Here is a 16,456-nt window from a genome sequence, read left to right as displayed (position 1 = left end):
CCTCACCGCTAGATGTCCCTAAAATCACACAATGGCCCTTTAAAGACAGAGGTGTTTTGTTTTGAGCACAGGGTAAAAACTTTGATCACAGATCATGAAGAGCTGCTTTTGTTTTAGATCTAGAGAAAACATGCAGATAGGCATGTAGTGTAAAATGAAGAAATGAGAGAAACAAAAGAAGCAACATGAGACCCAAGAGCACACAGAGAACAAACCTCAGACTCGTGAATGTCAATAACAAACTGTGTGCTGTAGTCCAACATCGCGATTCTTTCATTATTGATCTGAAAACTCACTTTTGTTCTGAGTGGGAACAGGATCGGGTCAGGGCGGGTTCACAGGGTCACACGCCTGTGCAGATACACGGCGCGCGCGCTGCAGCGGGCACGGACACTACAGACTGTGTGAATTTCTTATGAATTCTCGGTTTATGAGAGAGTTTTGTTGTCGTTATTCCGGCGGTGATGGTCTCGCTTGATGATGACTCGGATACTTCCGCTGCTGCTGCTCGTCCTCTGCTGTCTGTCAGTCCGCGGTCATCTAAATCAGTCCGATCCGCATTACAAAAGAGGTTTTCCCGTCATATCGATTCATTATGAGGCGGTTCGGACGCCGTTTGAGGTCGCGCTGTGGATCCTGCTCGCGTCACTCATGAAACTCGGTGAGAAACTAAACTAAACTTTTCATTACAAATATCACTTTAACATCAGTATCAGATAAGACATTATGAGACTCGTATTGATGTATTATCATGTTTTTTGTGTGTAACATCATAATTGTGTGACTTCCTATTAACAAGATTATAATATTGTATTCCAATTTCTCTGTTTGTGCTGACCTCATGCTGATAGTTTATCTCCATCTGCACATGTGTGCGCGTGTGTGTAAGAGAGAGAGAGCACACACACACACACACACACACTTTTCTACATTGTGGCAACAATCCATTGACTCTAATACTGTACTAACCCTTCAATGTGGTGACATTCGGCACACAAACACTGCTGATATCTGCATCTATAGACACATGTAATAAACACGTCACGCTCTTGCTGTCTGTGTGATATTACAGTCAACAGAGCTGCAGGGGATTGTGGGTGTGTTCATCTGTGTCACTACTGAATGCTGATAAACGCTCTTCTAGTGTGAATGTGAACGCTGATAAATTTAGTGATAGACAGCATCACTGGCCAATAACAAACAACCTGTTTTCTGATGAAGTGAAATTCATATAGAAATGTTTCACTGAAGGAACCTGGATGAAGTTCAGCGCTCAAGTCAGCGGTCCAGTTCATTCCTAACGTGTTCAGATGACTTTATGTGTGGATTTAAAGAGTTCTCTAACTTTATGATACAGTGGTTGGACTCTTAAATGTAATGCACTTTTTTGTGACGCCCGCTTATCCATCCATGTGTGATGTTATTAGGACAACAAAAAGAAATATAGACAATTCTGGAACGGATAAATGTATGTGCAAGAAAGGAGAGCTAAACAATTATTCATAGACTTCATGAAGACTTTGAAATAAAATGATAATAATGTCCACTAGACAATTTTAAATCTTTCATTCCGCTGAAATTGTCTTAAATACGTTGAAACTCAGTTTGTAAAGCCTTGACCCCAGAACATTTATGTTTCGTTCTCACAGAAACTATTGGAAAGCTTTGTTCATTTCCTCAAACACACATCAGATCAACCATCCAACTGAGCTTTGTGTGTTATTCTTCTTCAGGTTTCCATCTGATCCCACACCTGTCCAGTGTCGTTCCCGAGAGCTGTCTGTTGATCGCTGTGGGTTTACTGCTGGGCGGTTTGATCCGTGTGATGGGTGAAAATCCCCCCGTGCTGGATTCCCAGCTGTTCTTCTTGTGTCTTCTCCCTCCCATCATCCTGGACGCTGGCTACTTCCTGCCGATTCAACCTTTCATGGAGAACGCCGGCACCATCCTGATGTTCGCGGTGGTTGGAACGTTGTGGAACTCGTTTTTCGTGGGGGCGGGGCTCTACGGAGTGTGTCGTCTGGAGGGAGGCCCTCTTGCTACCGTGGACCTGTTGTCCTGCCTGCTGTTCGGATCAATAGTGTCAGCCGTGGATCCGGTGGCCGTGGTCGCACTCTTTGAGGAGATCCACATAAATGAACTACTGCACATCCTGGTGTTCGGAGAATCACTGCTCAACGATGCCGTCACAGTGGTGAGAAACATGAGTCCGTCACCGCATTCTTATTCACATATTATCTGTCCCAAGCAGTGTGCCAATGCCCCACGACCCAGTGTGTCGAATGATATTTGACCCACACCTCGCCGCGATTAGGAAGACTTCAATTCACTCTTATTCATATTGTGCTTTTCACAACCTTGCATTTTTGTTGTTTGTGTGTAACTTGCTTTGCTTGTTTGCTGCAGGTGCTGTATCATTTGTTTGAGGAGTTTGCTCACGTGGGCGAGGTGACCCTGGGCGACGTCTTTCTGGGCGTTCTGTGTTTCTTTGTGGTGGCTCTGGGGGGCGTGATGGTGGGCGCAGTGTACGGCGTGCTGGCTGCTTTTACGTCGAAATATACCGCACACACGCGCGTGATCGAGCCCCTCTTCGTGTTTCTGTACAGCTACATGGCGTACCTGTCCGCTGAAGTCTTCCACCTGTCCGGTATCATGGCGTGAGTGTCTCTATCATGTGACAGGTTAAGGTCTCCGATTGGATGCTGTTTCCATTCTGACAAGTCTCGTCTGCTGCCTCAGGCTCATCGCGTGTGGCATGGTTATGCGACCGTACGTTGAAGCCAACATTTCCCACAAGTCTTACACCACCATCAAATATTTCCTGAAGATGTGGAGTAGCGTGAGCGAGACGCTGATCTTCATCTTTTTAGGCGTGTCCACAGTGGCCGGACCCCACGTTTGGAACTGGACATTTGTCACCATCACAATTGTTCTGTGTCTGGTGTCCAGAGTTCTGGGTAAGGGTTCATATTTGATGCTGTAACGGTATCGATCAGTCACTGAATGATTGAAATAACACTTTGTTTAGCGACTGCTTCTTTAACGATAACCACCGTGTCATTTGTGAAACTCAGAGAAAATGTCATAATATTGCCTGTATAATATTGTTTGTCCAACGCTATATTTTGTGTTATATGAATAGGAAGGCATTGGAAGGTTTTCTGCAGATTATGATCACGTGTCTGTCTGTAATCAAGTTGAGGTTCTTTACTCCGTATAGGTGTGGTCGGTTTAACATACATCATAAATAAGTATCGTATGGTGAAGCTGAGCGGTAAAGATCAGTTCATCGTGGCATATGGAGGTTTAAGGGGAGCTATCGCCTTTTCTCTGGTATTTCTGCTGTCCGGCGATGACTTTGCAATGAAGAACATGTTTCTAACAGCCATCATCACCGTCATCTTCTTCACGGTTTTTGTGCAGGTGACTGAATCAAAGTGCCTTTAGCTGAATTCATATTTCACTTTGGGTCACATTTCATGCATCTCTTGGGGCGTTACAGGGGATGACCATCCGGCCTCTCCTTGATCTTCTGGCTGTGAAGAAGAAGAAACAGAGCAAATCTTCAATAAATGAGGAGATTCACACACAGGTGATGTTGTCTCATGCTGAGAAACGTGAGCTTTACCCACAAATCCCCTTCTGGCAAAGAGCAGATGTTGTGAAAACTAATGGATGATATGTCTGTGGTTTTGTGTCTCTTGTAGTTTTTGGAGCATTTGTTGGCTGGAATAGAAGGCGTGTGTGGGCGCTACGGACACCATCATTGGAGGGATAAGTGTGTTCTATATTCATGACTCTCACCCTCATGACACCGTTCTTCAGGGACTTTTAGCTTTATGTTCATGAAAAAATGACAAAACACTTAAACACCTTGTGTAAGGAAGACAATTTGCAGTGTTGTGTTAACTAGTGCTGAACGTGATTCTGAATAACGCTTGCAAGCATATAGACTGAGGGAAAGATTGATAGCTTTGATGTTGTTATTTGATGACAAAATAAGAAACTGTGAAACACACCGAATCTCACCGTATATTTTGTTGAAACGATATGATTTATGACAAAAAGTTCTGAAATCTCCGGTCATGTCTCAGATGTTGTTGGGTGTTTATCTGGCAGGATGAATCGTTTTAATAAGCGCTACGTGAAGCTTTGGCTGATTGGTGGAGAACGCTCGCAGGAACCTCAGCTCATCTCGTTCTATAATAAGATGGCGCTCAAACAAGCCATGATGCTGCTGGAGAGCAACAGTTCAGCCAGTCTGAAGTCTGCAGGACACACAACCACCACACTGTGAGTCACACACACACACACTGCTCACATGACTTCAACACACAGACGCTCTTTACATGCACGTGTGTGTCTGCAGACAGCAGAGCAGCAGAAGAACTCTAACCATTTCTAAAGAGCGAGAAGAAGAGATCAGAAAGATTCTCAGAGCCAACCTGCAGAAGACCCGGCAGAGAGTGAGATGTGTTTGAATACTTACCCACTTAACTACATTAACCACAAAAGTGAGAAATCCGAGCAAAACCACCCTTTGTGGATGTCCTCGTTTCAAAATTGTAAAAATGTTCTTTTAGGGTTAAATGTTGGTTAGATTTCAGTGTTTATAACTAGAAGTCCATGGAATAAATAAGTGCATTTGTTGTGTGTGTGTGTGTGTGTAGTTACGCTCATACAGCAGACATACACTTTTGCCGGATCCTGCAGAAGATGACTGGAGTGAGACACATCTCAGAAAACAGTGTGTGGAAATCCAGAGACGGGTGAGCATCACTTCACTTTAGATCTGAAGTTTATGACATGTCACCATCAGAGCGAATTACTTTTTTCTGTGGGTTTTAATGAAGAATACTTTAACCTTATTTTTATATAATGGCTGTTGTGCTGTTTAAAAAGATACAAGCCCAAACCAACATCAGAGATGAAGGGAGTCCCCTTGACGGCTTGATTTGAAAAGCATGTTTGTTTCAGATGCAGTAATCCTTTTGTGTGGATTCACTTTAAGAGGGAGGTTGTATTGAACAGGGAATGTTAACATCATCCCATATTGCGTTTCGTCTGTCCATCTCTTTTACAGATGAGTCAGTTTCTAACTGTTCCTGCTCATCGACAGGAGTCTCCACCAATAAGACAAGCTCGCTTTGAATCAGGTGCGCTTCCTAACGTTTGTTTAGTGTTTCTTCTCTCTGTCTTCTCATCCTGTTGATGATGATGTCATGACTTCTTCCAGAAAAGCCAGAGCATGTGTCCATGCCGAGTATTCTGCTGACTGTTCCTTCAGTTTCATCCGTCCTTCCAGACTCAGTCACGATAGACCATAAAAGCGAGAAACATGATGAGTCCAGATGGAGACGACACGGAGGAGCTGAGAAACCGGAGGGTGAACGAGGAATCGGGGGAAGGAAGCCGAGTGTTACATTTGCTTTAGATTTGGAAGAACAGATACTTTCTCACTGTTTGAGTGATTCGGCTCCAGACCAACTGAACGAAGAAGATGAGGAGCCGTTTTTATCGCAGTGACCACCTCACAGTGTTTGTTTCATGTGCGTTTAATAAAGTTATTTGTGAAACTCGAGTTAGTGGTCTGGCGCGTTATAAAAGTCTAATGCTTTAAATCTTAATGTGCTTGTTTGTTAGTTTTAATGCAAATGATTTTTGAGCAGACAGTGAAAGTGATAAACAGATGAGGATTTCCCTCAAGAAGCTGTGTGATCTACACAAACACTCTCAATTTCTATATACAGTAAGTTTAAGTGAAAGGGTTCATTGGTTTTCTAATTCTGAGTACAGTTTATCTTAAAGCTCACAGGAATCATTCGAGACTAAAGCGTCACTGTGGAAGAGTTTAGATCTGCTGAGACTTCATTAAGACAATTCATAACAACACAATAACACAAGCCAAGTCCCACACATGACAACGTTCTCTGTGAGCTCACTTCATTTCTCACGTCTGATCAGTGTGAATTCAACTGCGGTTTGGTGGACGATGGCTGTAGATTATAGTGGAACTTGGAAACTTTATGAACAGGAGAATGCAGAAGAGTTTCTCAGAGCCATGTGTGAGTTAAGGCTAAATCAAAGTCTGTGTTTGTTACGCGCGTTTATTATATATATGTGTGTGCGTTATGTGTCATGTTTCTTATCGACAGCTGTTCCAGTTCTGTTATTTAAAATGATAAATGAAGTGAAACCTATAACGACGATTCATCAGAATGGAAGTGAATTCACCATCTGTGTGAAATCTGCGGTCAGAAGTCACACTAACTCCTTCACCATCGGCTCAGAGACGCTCTTCAACAGCATAGACGGAAAACAAATCAAGGTTCAGAGCATTCGCACTTATTTGATGTTGCTATTGCTGTTACTGTTAGACTATGCAGTAACCCTAACTAGCAAAATATATCTAGAAAACCTTCTATCTTACATGACAAAACATGATCTGCAAGAAGGCGCAGCTCGAGTAGCTCTCAGATCCACAGGCCGGATATCATCCAATAATCCACAAGACCGTTTGTCAAATCTCGTTTAACAGTCCGGGGCTCTCCTACCAGGCCCTAACTAACTAACTAACCCTAGTAACACCCCCTTTAACTAGCTACCTGTCTTCACCGCCGGAGACACTAATCATCCCGAGCGGCCGTTTAGCGTGTCACTCGCGCTCCCGAACTTCCGAGTAGCATCTCCAACAGCATTTTTATCAGCCCTTTAACCCGCATCACCTGTGCACTTCAATTACCTTAGTAGCCCTACTCCCTTACATCACAATAATAACACATGAATCCACGAATGGTGTTCTTCTCTGTAAAGAGGCTTTCAATCAGTTTACACCAGGAAAATGCGCTTCACTGAACTGAAGAAATCTCTCAAGATGCGTCGGACGAGACGAGAGAGTCGCTTTAAAATAATGGACATTCTCGATAACTGGTCAAAAGACCTGAAAGATTAGATTTTTCTCGCAGTCTTACCTGCAGTGGGTATACCTGATAGCACACAGCACACACTCCATCTGCCTTACGTTTATTTGACGTCTAAATCATCGTACATATATCTTATAGAGACGTCAAGTAGACATAAGGAAGATGGAGTGAGCTATAGGGTGAGGTTGCCAAGCAACAGTGAAAGGTGCTATTTATCATCCATAACACTAATGAATGTGCACGCGCTTTCGACTTTTAAAAGACCGGAAGACAAACTTTTACACATCTGCGATATAATATCATAAATGTGTTATATACTCTTGTTTGTTTATTAATGTGTATAAGGCATGTTAACATTTTCAACTCCGCTAATATAAATGATGTTTTGATATCTTTTTCCATCTATTTGTTCTATTTCAGGCAACAGCTCAACTGATGGATGGCAAGATTGTGATTGAGACGGAAAAATTCAAACACGTGAGAGAGATTGAGGGAGAGGACATGATAGAGGTCAGACGAACATAACAAAACATAAAAAAACGTTACAAAATGTAAAGTATAAAATGTCTTTTTTTTGTTGTTTGTTCCAGACAATTACTTGTGGAACTGCAAAACTCATCCGGCGAAGCAGACGCATTTAATTTACTGTTAATAAATAATCATAAGAAATGATTGTGTCTTGTTTAACCGTGTTTGGTATTTTTAACGGAGTGGATCACTAAGGCTTTCAGTAGATCCGTGTTTTGTGCTTTAAACACGTGTCCAAATGTTTTAGTTTAATTTAATGTAACAAATCCGTGGACATAAAACAGTGGTGTTTTCTGTCTGCAGTACTGGAGTCTGTCTGTAGCGGCGCTGTCGGGGTTTGAGTGTTTGTGATTCTGCAGTAGTGAGTAAAAGCATCTGGGAGCAGCGCGTGTAGCGCGTGAGACTTTTAGCACGTAAAGACCGAAAAGTGTCGTTTCTGATCCTTAAAGGTTCAATAAATTCATCATGTCCAGATACATGAGGCCGCCGAACACGTCACTTTTCGTCCGTAATATTTCCGACGAGTCTCGGTAAGAGAAACTTTTGATTTGTTTGATGTCGCTCGGATTGATTAGCCTGAAAGCTAACGTTATTCTCTAATCTTCTTTTATTAAATGTGTTAAGATTCAGTTTATGTAATAATATTGTCGTTATTTTAGCTTTTCTTTAGATCGTCGTCTTGTTTTTGATGACGTTAACTGCTTTGATTTGTGATAGTTGTGTCATCGTTTTATTAATAGAATGATTCACTTCTGGAATGTGTGTCTTAGGAATCTGAAGTAGCAAGTGTATCTATCAAATGTTTATTGTGATTAAATAAAAAAAGAAATAAAACATGATTTAAGTTATTGTTGATGAAGGCTGCTGTTTATTATAATGATCTTAAGTTTTTCGCAGTGTTTCATGCAACGTTATTTGTCCTGCTAACCCCTTTGAAATGCACTGATGTCATTTTCACTGAATCTCTAGTCACCAGTGAGCTACATAACTGGCATGGTAATAAAAAGCTCAGTGCATTATGGGATACATTGTATATGTATAGCCATATACACTTCAGACCGTCACCACGTCCCCCATGAATATGTAAGTTACTAAACATTGATTGTTTTCGGTGTCCAGACCAGAGGACCTGCGCAGAGAGTTTGGCCGATATGGCCCCATTGTTGATGTCTACGTTCCTCTGGACTTCCATTCACGGCGACCCAGAGGATTCGCATACATTCAATATCCTTTTCATTTAAACTTCACTTGTGTGCTGTCCTAAGGGGTCTTGAACTTCGGTTTATGGGAGAAGCGCACTACACTACACTTATTTCTAACCTTTATTTCTCTGTTGTTGCCTCAGACTGTGTAAAGGTGTCCAGTCGTGGAGCCCGGCACAAAGACAGAGTTAAGAGCCCGCTGTAGTGTAGGACTAAAGCCCAGCCATCAGCGTCCAGGCGAGAAAGAAAGATTGCTACTGACAGAAAGGCAAAAGTGCATAAAGAAATTTAAAGCTTGAAGAGGAAAAGAGGCGATCCGGTGGGCTGCAAGCGCTCGGGTTTGAGAGGCAAAAGTACCAGGCAATTCAAGGGTCGTCTTGGTGGCATTTTAAAGAGCGTAAAGATCAAGGTCAAGGTAACATCTTGTATCCTACACCATTCAGGACCTTCTCTTTATTGACATTAAAAAGAAATAGCTGCCTGAAACCTGAAGTTGTTCTTGTGAGGAATCGTTGAAGGACTGCAGTCAGAATATGCCATTATTTGGCCTGTTTGAAGATGTCTTGTCCAGTCAATGAATGTTGTGATGATGAGAAACCTTAACAGCACAGCATGTTTGAAGATGTCCGTGACGCTGAAGATGCTTTGCACAATCTAGACCGAAAATGGGTGTGTGGACGACAAATCGAGATCCAGTTTGCGCAGGGAGATCGAAAGAGTGAGTTCTGAAATAAGATTTTTGAGTTAACAGCCGAGTCTGTTTTTTTGCTTAATCTGATTAAAATTGTTTTTGATTCTTAGCTCCTGGACAGATGAAATCCAAAGAGAGACACTCTCCACGCAGTTCCTCTCGATATGACGACAGCGAACGAGACGGTCGACGCAGACGGTCGCGTAGCCGAAGCCACAATAGACGCAGATCTCGCAGCCCGTCCTACGAGAGGCGTTACAAGAGATCTAAGAGTCCCAAAGAGTGAGTCCGTGTGTGATGTGATGTCACGTCATATGGAGCATGTCACGATGTTAACCTTTGGTTGTGATGGAGCTGTCAGAGCATAAATGTATAAAATAACTCTGTGACATGTTTTCTCAATCAGGTCAAGAGGAAGACGCAGCCGAGACTTAGACAGGTATTAATGTTCCAAAATAAATAACCGTTTATTTTTGTTATGATTTTGTCTCTCTGTACTACTTCTCTCAATGAACATCTAGACTTGAACAGTAAACATTGCCATTACAAAAAAATTGGGTTGATAAGAATGTACATTTTTATAATGTTACAGTACCTTTACTGTATTACATACCTTTTGTGTATTTATTTATTTGTGTTTAAATAGAATAAGGATTGCTATCAGTTGTATGAATGTTGTATTTTGCCACTTTACTTATGGTCGTTTGACTTTTGCAGGCGCAGACCGGCTGCCCGTGACCAGCAGAGTTCTCGTGGAAACGGCCGCTCTCGCAGCAAGAGCACATCCCATTCTAAAAGCAGAGGTGCCCGCTCCAGGTCCAGATCCCTCAGCCCACGGGATCAGAATGATTTCCACACCGAGAGGCAGGGTGGCCCGAACAAAATGCGTGAATGTTCCCCATCACGCTCTCGCTCCAAGTCAGGGTCGCGATCTAGGTCTCGCTCACGATCTTGGGCAGGCCGCAAGTCCTGATTTTAACACAGTGCTGTTGTTATCATAATTGATTTGTGTTGATCTTTTTATTTGATTGTTTTGTTTGGGTGCAGTTTAAATAGTTGAAAGTTGTAGGCCTGTATGTCTATAAATAATGGCTCTTTATTTTTTGTTTTGAAGATTAACTCATTTGTAATAATTCTGAAAACATTGGATGGTTTACTAAAAGTTGGTAGTGGGATTAAGATTACAAATGCAGCAGCATTGGCACAATAAGAGGTTTAAACTGCTTTAAATATTTTTCTATGATATTTTACTGTTGGTGGGCCAGGAATCGTCCATGTCTTCCAAGAGTGTTTTGAATGTGTTTTTATTGTGACGTCTGCAGGCCTTTTACATGTGACCTCAAAACGAAATAAATATCACTTTTTTCCCAGTAGGTTTTTGTGTTTTTATCTTGTTTACATTGCTTTGTGATTCTTCACACTCGGTCTTATGTGTGGATTTGTAATTATTAATGACATTAAATGCATGTTCAGTCGTCTTTTCAAGTCAATTTTGAGTTGTCTTAATTTTCGTTTTCTGTGTAAGAGATCGGATGCACACAACAATCACATTCAAGCAGGTTTAAAATTGACATTTTGTTTCTTAATCAGAATTTCTTGGTCAGAAAACGCACTTTCAAACATCCCATAATCCGTTACCTAGCAAGAAACTAACTGGTTGAGAGCAGCAGTCATATAAAATGTTCCTGTTGCTTCTGGCCATCAATTCCTCAATAATGGTTCTATAATATCTGCTGGAGGCGAGCTGTTGATTGAATTGAAAGCGAGTTGCTCATGTATGAAAGGGGACATGACTGATCGATCGCCAATCTGGATAAGTATTGACAGATGGAGAGTTGCTCGAGAGGTAGCTACCACAATTTTACTTTGAATGCGTTATGTTTTGTCATGTTTGAAATGATCAGGGTCTTACTTGTTTCAAAACCGTTTATAAGTGTGACAATGAGATTCTGAATCTGAACATTTCTGTAACCACTTTTTGTTTTCCAGAGAAGAAAGTCAGTCATCCAGAGTGATGCGAGGGTGAGTAAATATAAAAATGTTTGGGTTAGGTATTCTTTCAGAAATTCATTAATTCCCATGCAACCTTGTCTGTGATGTAAATGATTGAAGGGTCGCCTCTCCATCACACTTAGAGCTATGTCAGGACAGTTATGAGTTGAATTGACTGATTATTCTGAAAGACCCTCAGGCCTTTTCGCATTGATTCTGTTCAGCAGCTTATGAAGTCTGCCGTGATCTATATATTTTTAACACAATTAGGTTTATAAAAGTGACAATTTGATTCATTAGATTAGGTCATTCTTTAATGTCTTAATGTACAGTGTTTGTCCAGCCCCATGTAGATTTCTACATCGAAAGATTATGTTCCAAATCTCAGATGTTATTCAAATGTGGCACATAAAGCCATTTGCAGGAGGCTGCACATTTTTTTTCTCCTAGCTGTAATGTGCGGCTCACCACAGCCCGGCCCAGAATTGTATCGATTGTTTGTGGTTTTGAACATCCAGCTAACCTCTCTCTCCCCATCTAGAGTTGTGATGCTCATGTGAAGATGGGAGACTGGAACTTCTTGGGAGGAATTCTAGAGGAGGTGCACATCCACTCCACCATGGTGGGAAAGATCTGGCTCACCATCCTCTTCATCTTTCGCATGCTTGTTCTGGGCGTTGCTGCTGAAGACGTCTGGAACGACGAACAGTCCGACTTCATCTGCAACACGGAGCAGCCCGGCTGCCACAATGTCTGCTACGATCGCGCCTTTCCCATCTCACTGATCCGCTATTGGGTTCTGCAAGTCATTTTTGTTTCCTCGCCCTCGTTGGTTTACATGGGTCATGCCATTTACCAGCTGCGTGCCCTGGAAAAGGAGCGACACTTCAAGAGAGTGGCTCTCAGGAGAGAGCTGGAGACAGTGGACGCAGAGCAGGGGGAAACTCGTAGGCGCATCGAGAGGGAGCTGCGACAACTGGAGCAGGGGAAGCTTAACAAAGCCCCGCTTAGGGGCTCGCTGCTGCTGACCTACATTGCACATGTTGTAACCCGTTCGGTGGTAGAAGTAGGCTTCATGATGGGCCAGTACTTGCTGTACGGTCATCACCTAGAGCCTTTATACAGGTGCGAGAGGGAACCTTGCCCCAACGTGGTGGATTGTTTCGTCTCTCGACCCACGGAGAAGAGCGTTTTCATGGTGTTCATGCAGGGGATCGCTGCTGTGTCACTGTTCCTCAGCCTGCTGGAGATTCTGCATCTAGGATATAAAAAACTGAAGAAGGGAATTCTGGATTACTATCCTCACCTGAAAGATGACTTGGGTGACTATTACGGTAACAAATCCGAGAGGAACTCTGTGGTACATCACGGATGTAAAGCAACCATACCGATGGTTCCCAGCGGATTCTCACTCCTGGAAAAACAGGGCAACGGACCCACGTTCCCCCCACACATAAACCCTTTATCTGCTTTTGTGCCAATCCAGGGTCACCCTCTACCAACGGGACCGGATATCCGGAGGGAGAAAAATAACTTTGTCCCAAGTCCTCTGGGAAATAACAGCAGTTCCAACCATATGGGCACAGAGACTCGCTCTCCATTTGTGAACAAACATGACCCTGATCCAGAGCGGTTCACGGCTGTCTCGCAGCATCCGGTGTCCAACAGCTCAGATTTCTCCACCCTCCCGGTAACGGACACCATTTCTTGTCCGGTGGTGCTGCGCAAGCTCCGGAGATTCAGCCCACCCTGGAACTGCAGCACTGTTATGGAGGGGAATGGTTCGGACAGTGGAGACTCTAACAGTGAGACAGTAAACCATGGAATGAGAAATCGATGCGGCACAGAAGTTTCTGAGATGCCTGACTCACAGCACCACAGTTCAGTAGAAAGTCCCACGTTCTCGCCCAACAGACGAACATCTTTTGCAAGCAGCAACAGCAGCAGGCGAGCTGCCAATGACTTGCAGATATGAAACGGTCATTTAAAGTAATTCTGTTAAGTCTATCAAATATTAGACTTACAACTAAGAATTATTGACCCAACAGACATATCTAAATGTGTGTGTGTAGTGCTCTCTGCTGAACTTTTATCAGCATTTAAATGTGTGTGGGGGTTGTGTATGTCATCAAGAAAACATTTGATTTTTGTGAAATTTAAATTAAAAGATGACAATGAAAAAAATATATTTTTACATCTTTCATTTGTAGATAATTAAGGATAGGTATAACAGACTATAATAATTTTTTTTAAAAGATGGTTTCTGCCTACAAATTTGCCCATCAGGTAATCAGTAACTGACTAAAAACCTTAAGTAATCCCACCACCGGCAACAACTGATCTTTGAAGGTTGTGGAGGTAAACACGAACAATACATTTTCATAGTCACAACTACTGTGCTCAGCTTGTAACACAAACAGCAGCATTGCAGCACTGTAATAAACAGTTTTTGTTAGACACCATACCCGAATAAATCTAAAAATCTCAATAGGCTGTTTGTTATTGTGGACTACAGTGTATCATGCCTAGTGATTATTGTTTTTTGAAATATTCCAGAATTCATAACCAATATTTTGATTGAATAAAAAATATGTAGTTTGGAATAGATTTAAAATAGTTGTTTTCTTGAGCACTAACCAACAAAAACATATTTTATTTCAGTAAAGCACATTTATTAATACCCACAAAGAAAATGTTACTAATGCAGAAATGTGTTTATTAAATATCAGTCACATTTTAACGTAAACCCTTGCTTTCTTATCTTATTACAAAACATAAGGTAACAAACAAAATACTTTTTCTTAAGAAAAGAAATTTGAATTAAATATCAAAACCAAGGATCTTTATTCCGTCCCATCTTCTTGCGGAGGTTCATACTGCAGAAGCTGAAGAGTAAATTCAAACAAAAGACAACATCAAAGGTCAGAAAAAGCCTTGCTCTTATAAAGCATTTTAAAGTCATTCATATGCAAGCGTCTGCTCAATAAAAGCAAATCTGCTATAAAAATAAAAGATATTTTGGTAACCCTTTACTTAAAGCCTTTATGTATAATACATTATAAAGGGTTATTCAAAGATATGATGCATTATAATTGTTCATAATGTGTGTTGTAATAAATTAAAGGTTGTTGCAAAGAAATCTAACCAAATTAAAAATGCAAAGCGAAACAAGTTTTAATAATATGTTAACTGTAGTAACAATTATTCATGAGACATTACAATGCATTATAAAGTGCATTACCAGGCATGACTAAAACAATAAAACTACTTTTATAATGCATTATACATATATGCTTTAAGCTAACTTTCTTGTCCAGTGGTGAAGTCTCTGAATATTGGTAATGGTGACAATCTCACCCTGGTTTTCAGCTCTTTATTCTCTTCCAGGAGCTGTTGAAATTTCTGCTGTAAATCACTCAGCTCCAAATGCAAACTTGTTGCATCATCAGACTCAGAACCAGCAACGCCCAAATGATGTTTGATAAAGCTGGAGGGTGGTTAGTTAAGGCCTCTAAAGCACTGCAAACTATTGTGGTAAATGTTGTATACTAGCCCCCCTTTTTGCTATTTTAACGTATATGTAAACATTCCATCTTTATTATAACAATAAAGGCAGACAACAAAAACAGAGCTTCAATAACTGTGTCCTCAAGTTAAAGTTTTTAGTGCATTGCTTGCGTCCGGATGCAAGCAGAAAACAGGCAAGGGAACATTATTTCAGTTTCTATAACCACGTGATGCAAAAGCAAACCTTATCCACATACAGTCAAATTAATTGACAATCTGTTTGGTCATTATTAAGTAAAGAAATGTAATTAATTTAATTTCAAAAGACTGAATAATAAAGTGGTAGAAGAAGCTGTGAGCACACATTTGTTAAGACCCCATTTGCTTCAGTATAAACACATGGAAAGTGTTCTCAGCACTGTGTCAGGAATGAATGTGGCTGTCAACATTAAAAGCAGAAAAGGATACTCCAGGGCATTGTTGGGTTTCTCCGTTTCCTCATATAAAGCCACCAGCACTGGAATACAGAACACAAATCAGCTTGATACAATGAATACTGATAAGAAATACACATTTGCTAAAAGATTCTACCATTGGTGAGGCTATTGAGGACTCCGGCCTTCTCCAGATATCTCCTAAACTGCTCTCGCTTTGACTCGGATGCCTACATGTACAAAAATACAGGCAAAAGGTTCATTACGCTACAGGTGAATAAAGGTAAATAAAAGGTTTGATTTGCTACGTTTTCATAACATATTGTGCAATTTTAACTATCGTTTAAAAACATAGCATTTACAATAGTCATCACAAGAACCAAACGAATGTGATGAGCTGCACCTGTATAACCTTACATCATTGATCAAGTAACAACAGTAAAGTATAAGACTATTGAATAAAAAAAAACTTTTGAGAAACACATTTTTTGTCTGATATCGTATCGTAAATAAGTAACTTTGAGTGTGATTTAAGCAAATGCTTTTACATGAGTGTACTATAGTATACTTTATAACTCACAAAGTGTTCTTAAACACTTGAGAGGCTTCTAAAGTTACACGTGTTTCGTCGTTGTTTATTTCAGTCCTTTAGTTGGTTACACAAATGGTTACGTACGCCCAAACTTGTTTCGCTATAATGAAACCGCGGTAAATTTGCGTTAAGGTTTGTTTGTTGATGTACTCTGTAATGGTTAAAGGGTTTGTCGTTGTTTATTTAGGAACTTACCCTGTAATGCGCCATCATAAACGAAAGCGTCACAATGTTTAATTTGCAAAACGCCTCAGCTGCTCTAATCTGCGGTGCGCGTGCGCGCTGAGCATTGGCGGAAGACAACACGCCGTTGCCCTGACGACGCTTAAAGGGACCGCCATGAAATATCTCTGCTGAATCCGAAATCGCGTACTCAATGAGCTTCAGTAGTACGTAGTCAGCGGGGCTAAATGGGTACGTACTGTCTTCCCTGAATGGATGTAGAATGAATGCGATCGGCCGTTGTCCGCCATATTGATGATTTAGTTTCCGCTTTAATGGCGGGGAGCAAATTACGTTTATGGTGCATAACCGCCACCTACTGTACTGGTATGTAAATGGGCCCGAGATTAACCAGCGCAACCATT

The 16,456-nt window shown here is 41.3% G+C and overlaps 5 protein-coding genes across 5 annotated transcripts; 4 read left to right on the top strand and 1 right to left on the bottom strand.

Moving 5' to 3' along the window:
• Positions 1-41: 41 nt before the first annotated feature.
• On the top strand, positions 42-5,581 carry slc9a1b (solute carrier family 9 member A1b). Its single transcript, XM_079484992.1, has 12 exons — positions 42-661; positions 1,734-2,194; positions 2,407-2,657; positions 2,740-2,957; positions 3,221-3,423; positions 3,503-3,592; positions 3,708-3,778; positions 4,120-4,293; positions 4,370-4,466; positions 4,671-4,769; positions 5,084-5,156; positions 5,237-5,581. The coding sequence occupies exons 1-12, from the start codon at positions 478-480 to the stop codon at positions 5,524-5,526; spliced, it is 2,211 nt and encodes a 736-aa protein (XP_079341118.1). The 5' UTR covers positions 42-477; the 3' UTR covers positions 5,527-5,581.
• A 411-nt stretch (positions 5,582-5,992) lies between these two features.
• On the top strand, positions 5,993-7,802 carry fabp10b (fatty acid binding protein 10b, liver basic; the record flags this gene model as incomplete). The annotated part of the gene is made up of 4 exons (XM_079485007.1): positions 5,993-6,065; positions 6,156-6,328; positions 7,344-7,433; positions 7,755-7,802. 4 exons carry the CDS (start codon positions 5,993-5,995, stop codon positions 7,800-7,802), a joined length of 384 nt encoding a protein of 127 aa, XP_079341133.1.
• A 15-nt stretch (positions 7,803-7,817) lies between these two features.
• Positions 7,818-10,717, top strand: srsf10b (serine and arginine rich splicing factor 10b). The gene is made up of 6 exons (XM_079484856.1): positions 7,818-7,981; positions 8,571-8,675; positions 9,268-9,371; positions 9,455-9,626; positions 9,751-9,783; positions 10,062-10,717. The coding sequence occupies exons 1-6, from the start codon at positions 7,917-7,919 to the stop codon at positions 10,315-10,317; spliced, it is 735 nt and encodes a 244-aa protein (XP_079340982.1). The 5' UTR covers positions 7,818-7,916; the 3' UTR covers positions 10,318-10,717.
• Positions 10,718-11,889: 1,172 nt separating this feature from the next.
• On the top strand, positions 11,890-13,507 carry gja9b (gap junction protein alpha 9b). The gene has a single exon (XM_079484129.1). The coding sequence runs from the start codon at positions 11,899-11,901 to the stop codon at positions 13,309-13,311; it is 1,413 nt and encodes a 470-aa protein (XP_079340255.1). The 5' UTR covers positions 11,890-11,898; the 3' UTR covers positions 13,312-13,507.
• A 22-nt stretch (positions 13,508-13,529) lies between these two features.
• On the bottom strand, positions 13,530-16,180 carry mycbp (MYC binding protein). Its single transcript, XM_079484128.1, has 5 exons — positions 16,065-16,180; positions 15,435-15,507; positions 15,312-15,360; positions 14,694-14,823; positions 13,530-14,221 (listed from the first exon to the last, which is right to left on the bottom strand). The coding sequence occupies exons 1-5, from the start codon at positions 16,080-16,082 to the stop codon at positions 14,180-14,182; spliced, it is 312 nt and encodes a 103-aa protein (XP_079340254.1). The 5' UTR covers positions 16,083-16,180; the 3' UTR covers positions 13,530-14,179.
• Positions 16,181-16,456: the final 276 nt, after the last annotated feature.

This window comes from Barbatula barbatula, assembly GCF_947034865.1.
Source record: "Barbatula barbatula genome assembly, chromosome: 21".
NCBI classification, from domain to species: Eukaryota; Metazoa; Chordata; class Actinopteri; order Cypriniformes; family Nemacheilidae; genus Barbatula; species Barbatula barbatula.
The sequence above is the reverse complement of the archived record's forward strand: the minus strand, read 5'-3'. Positions and strand labels throughout refer to the sequence as shown.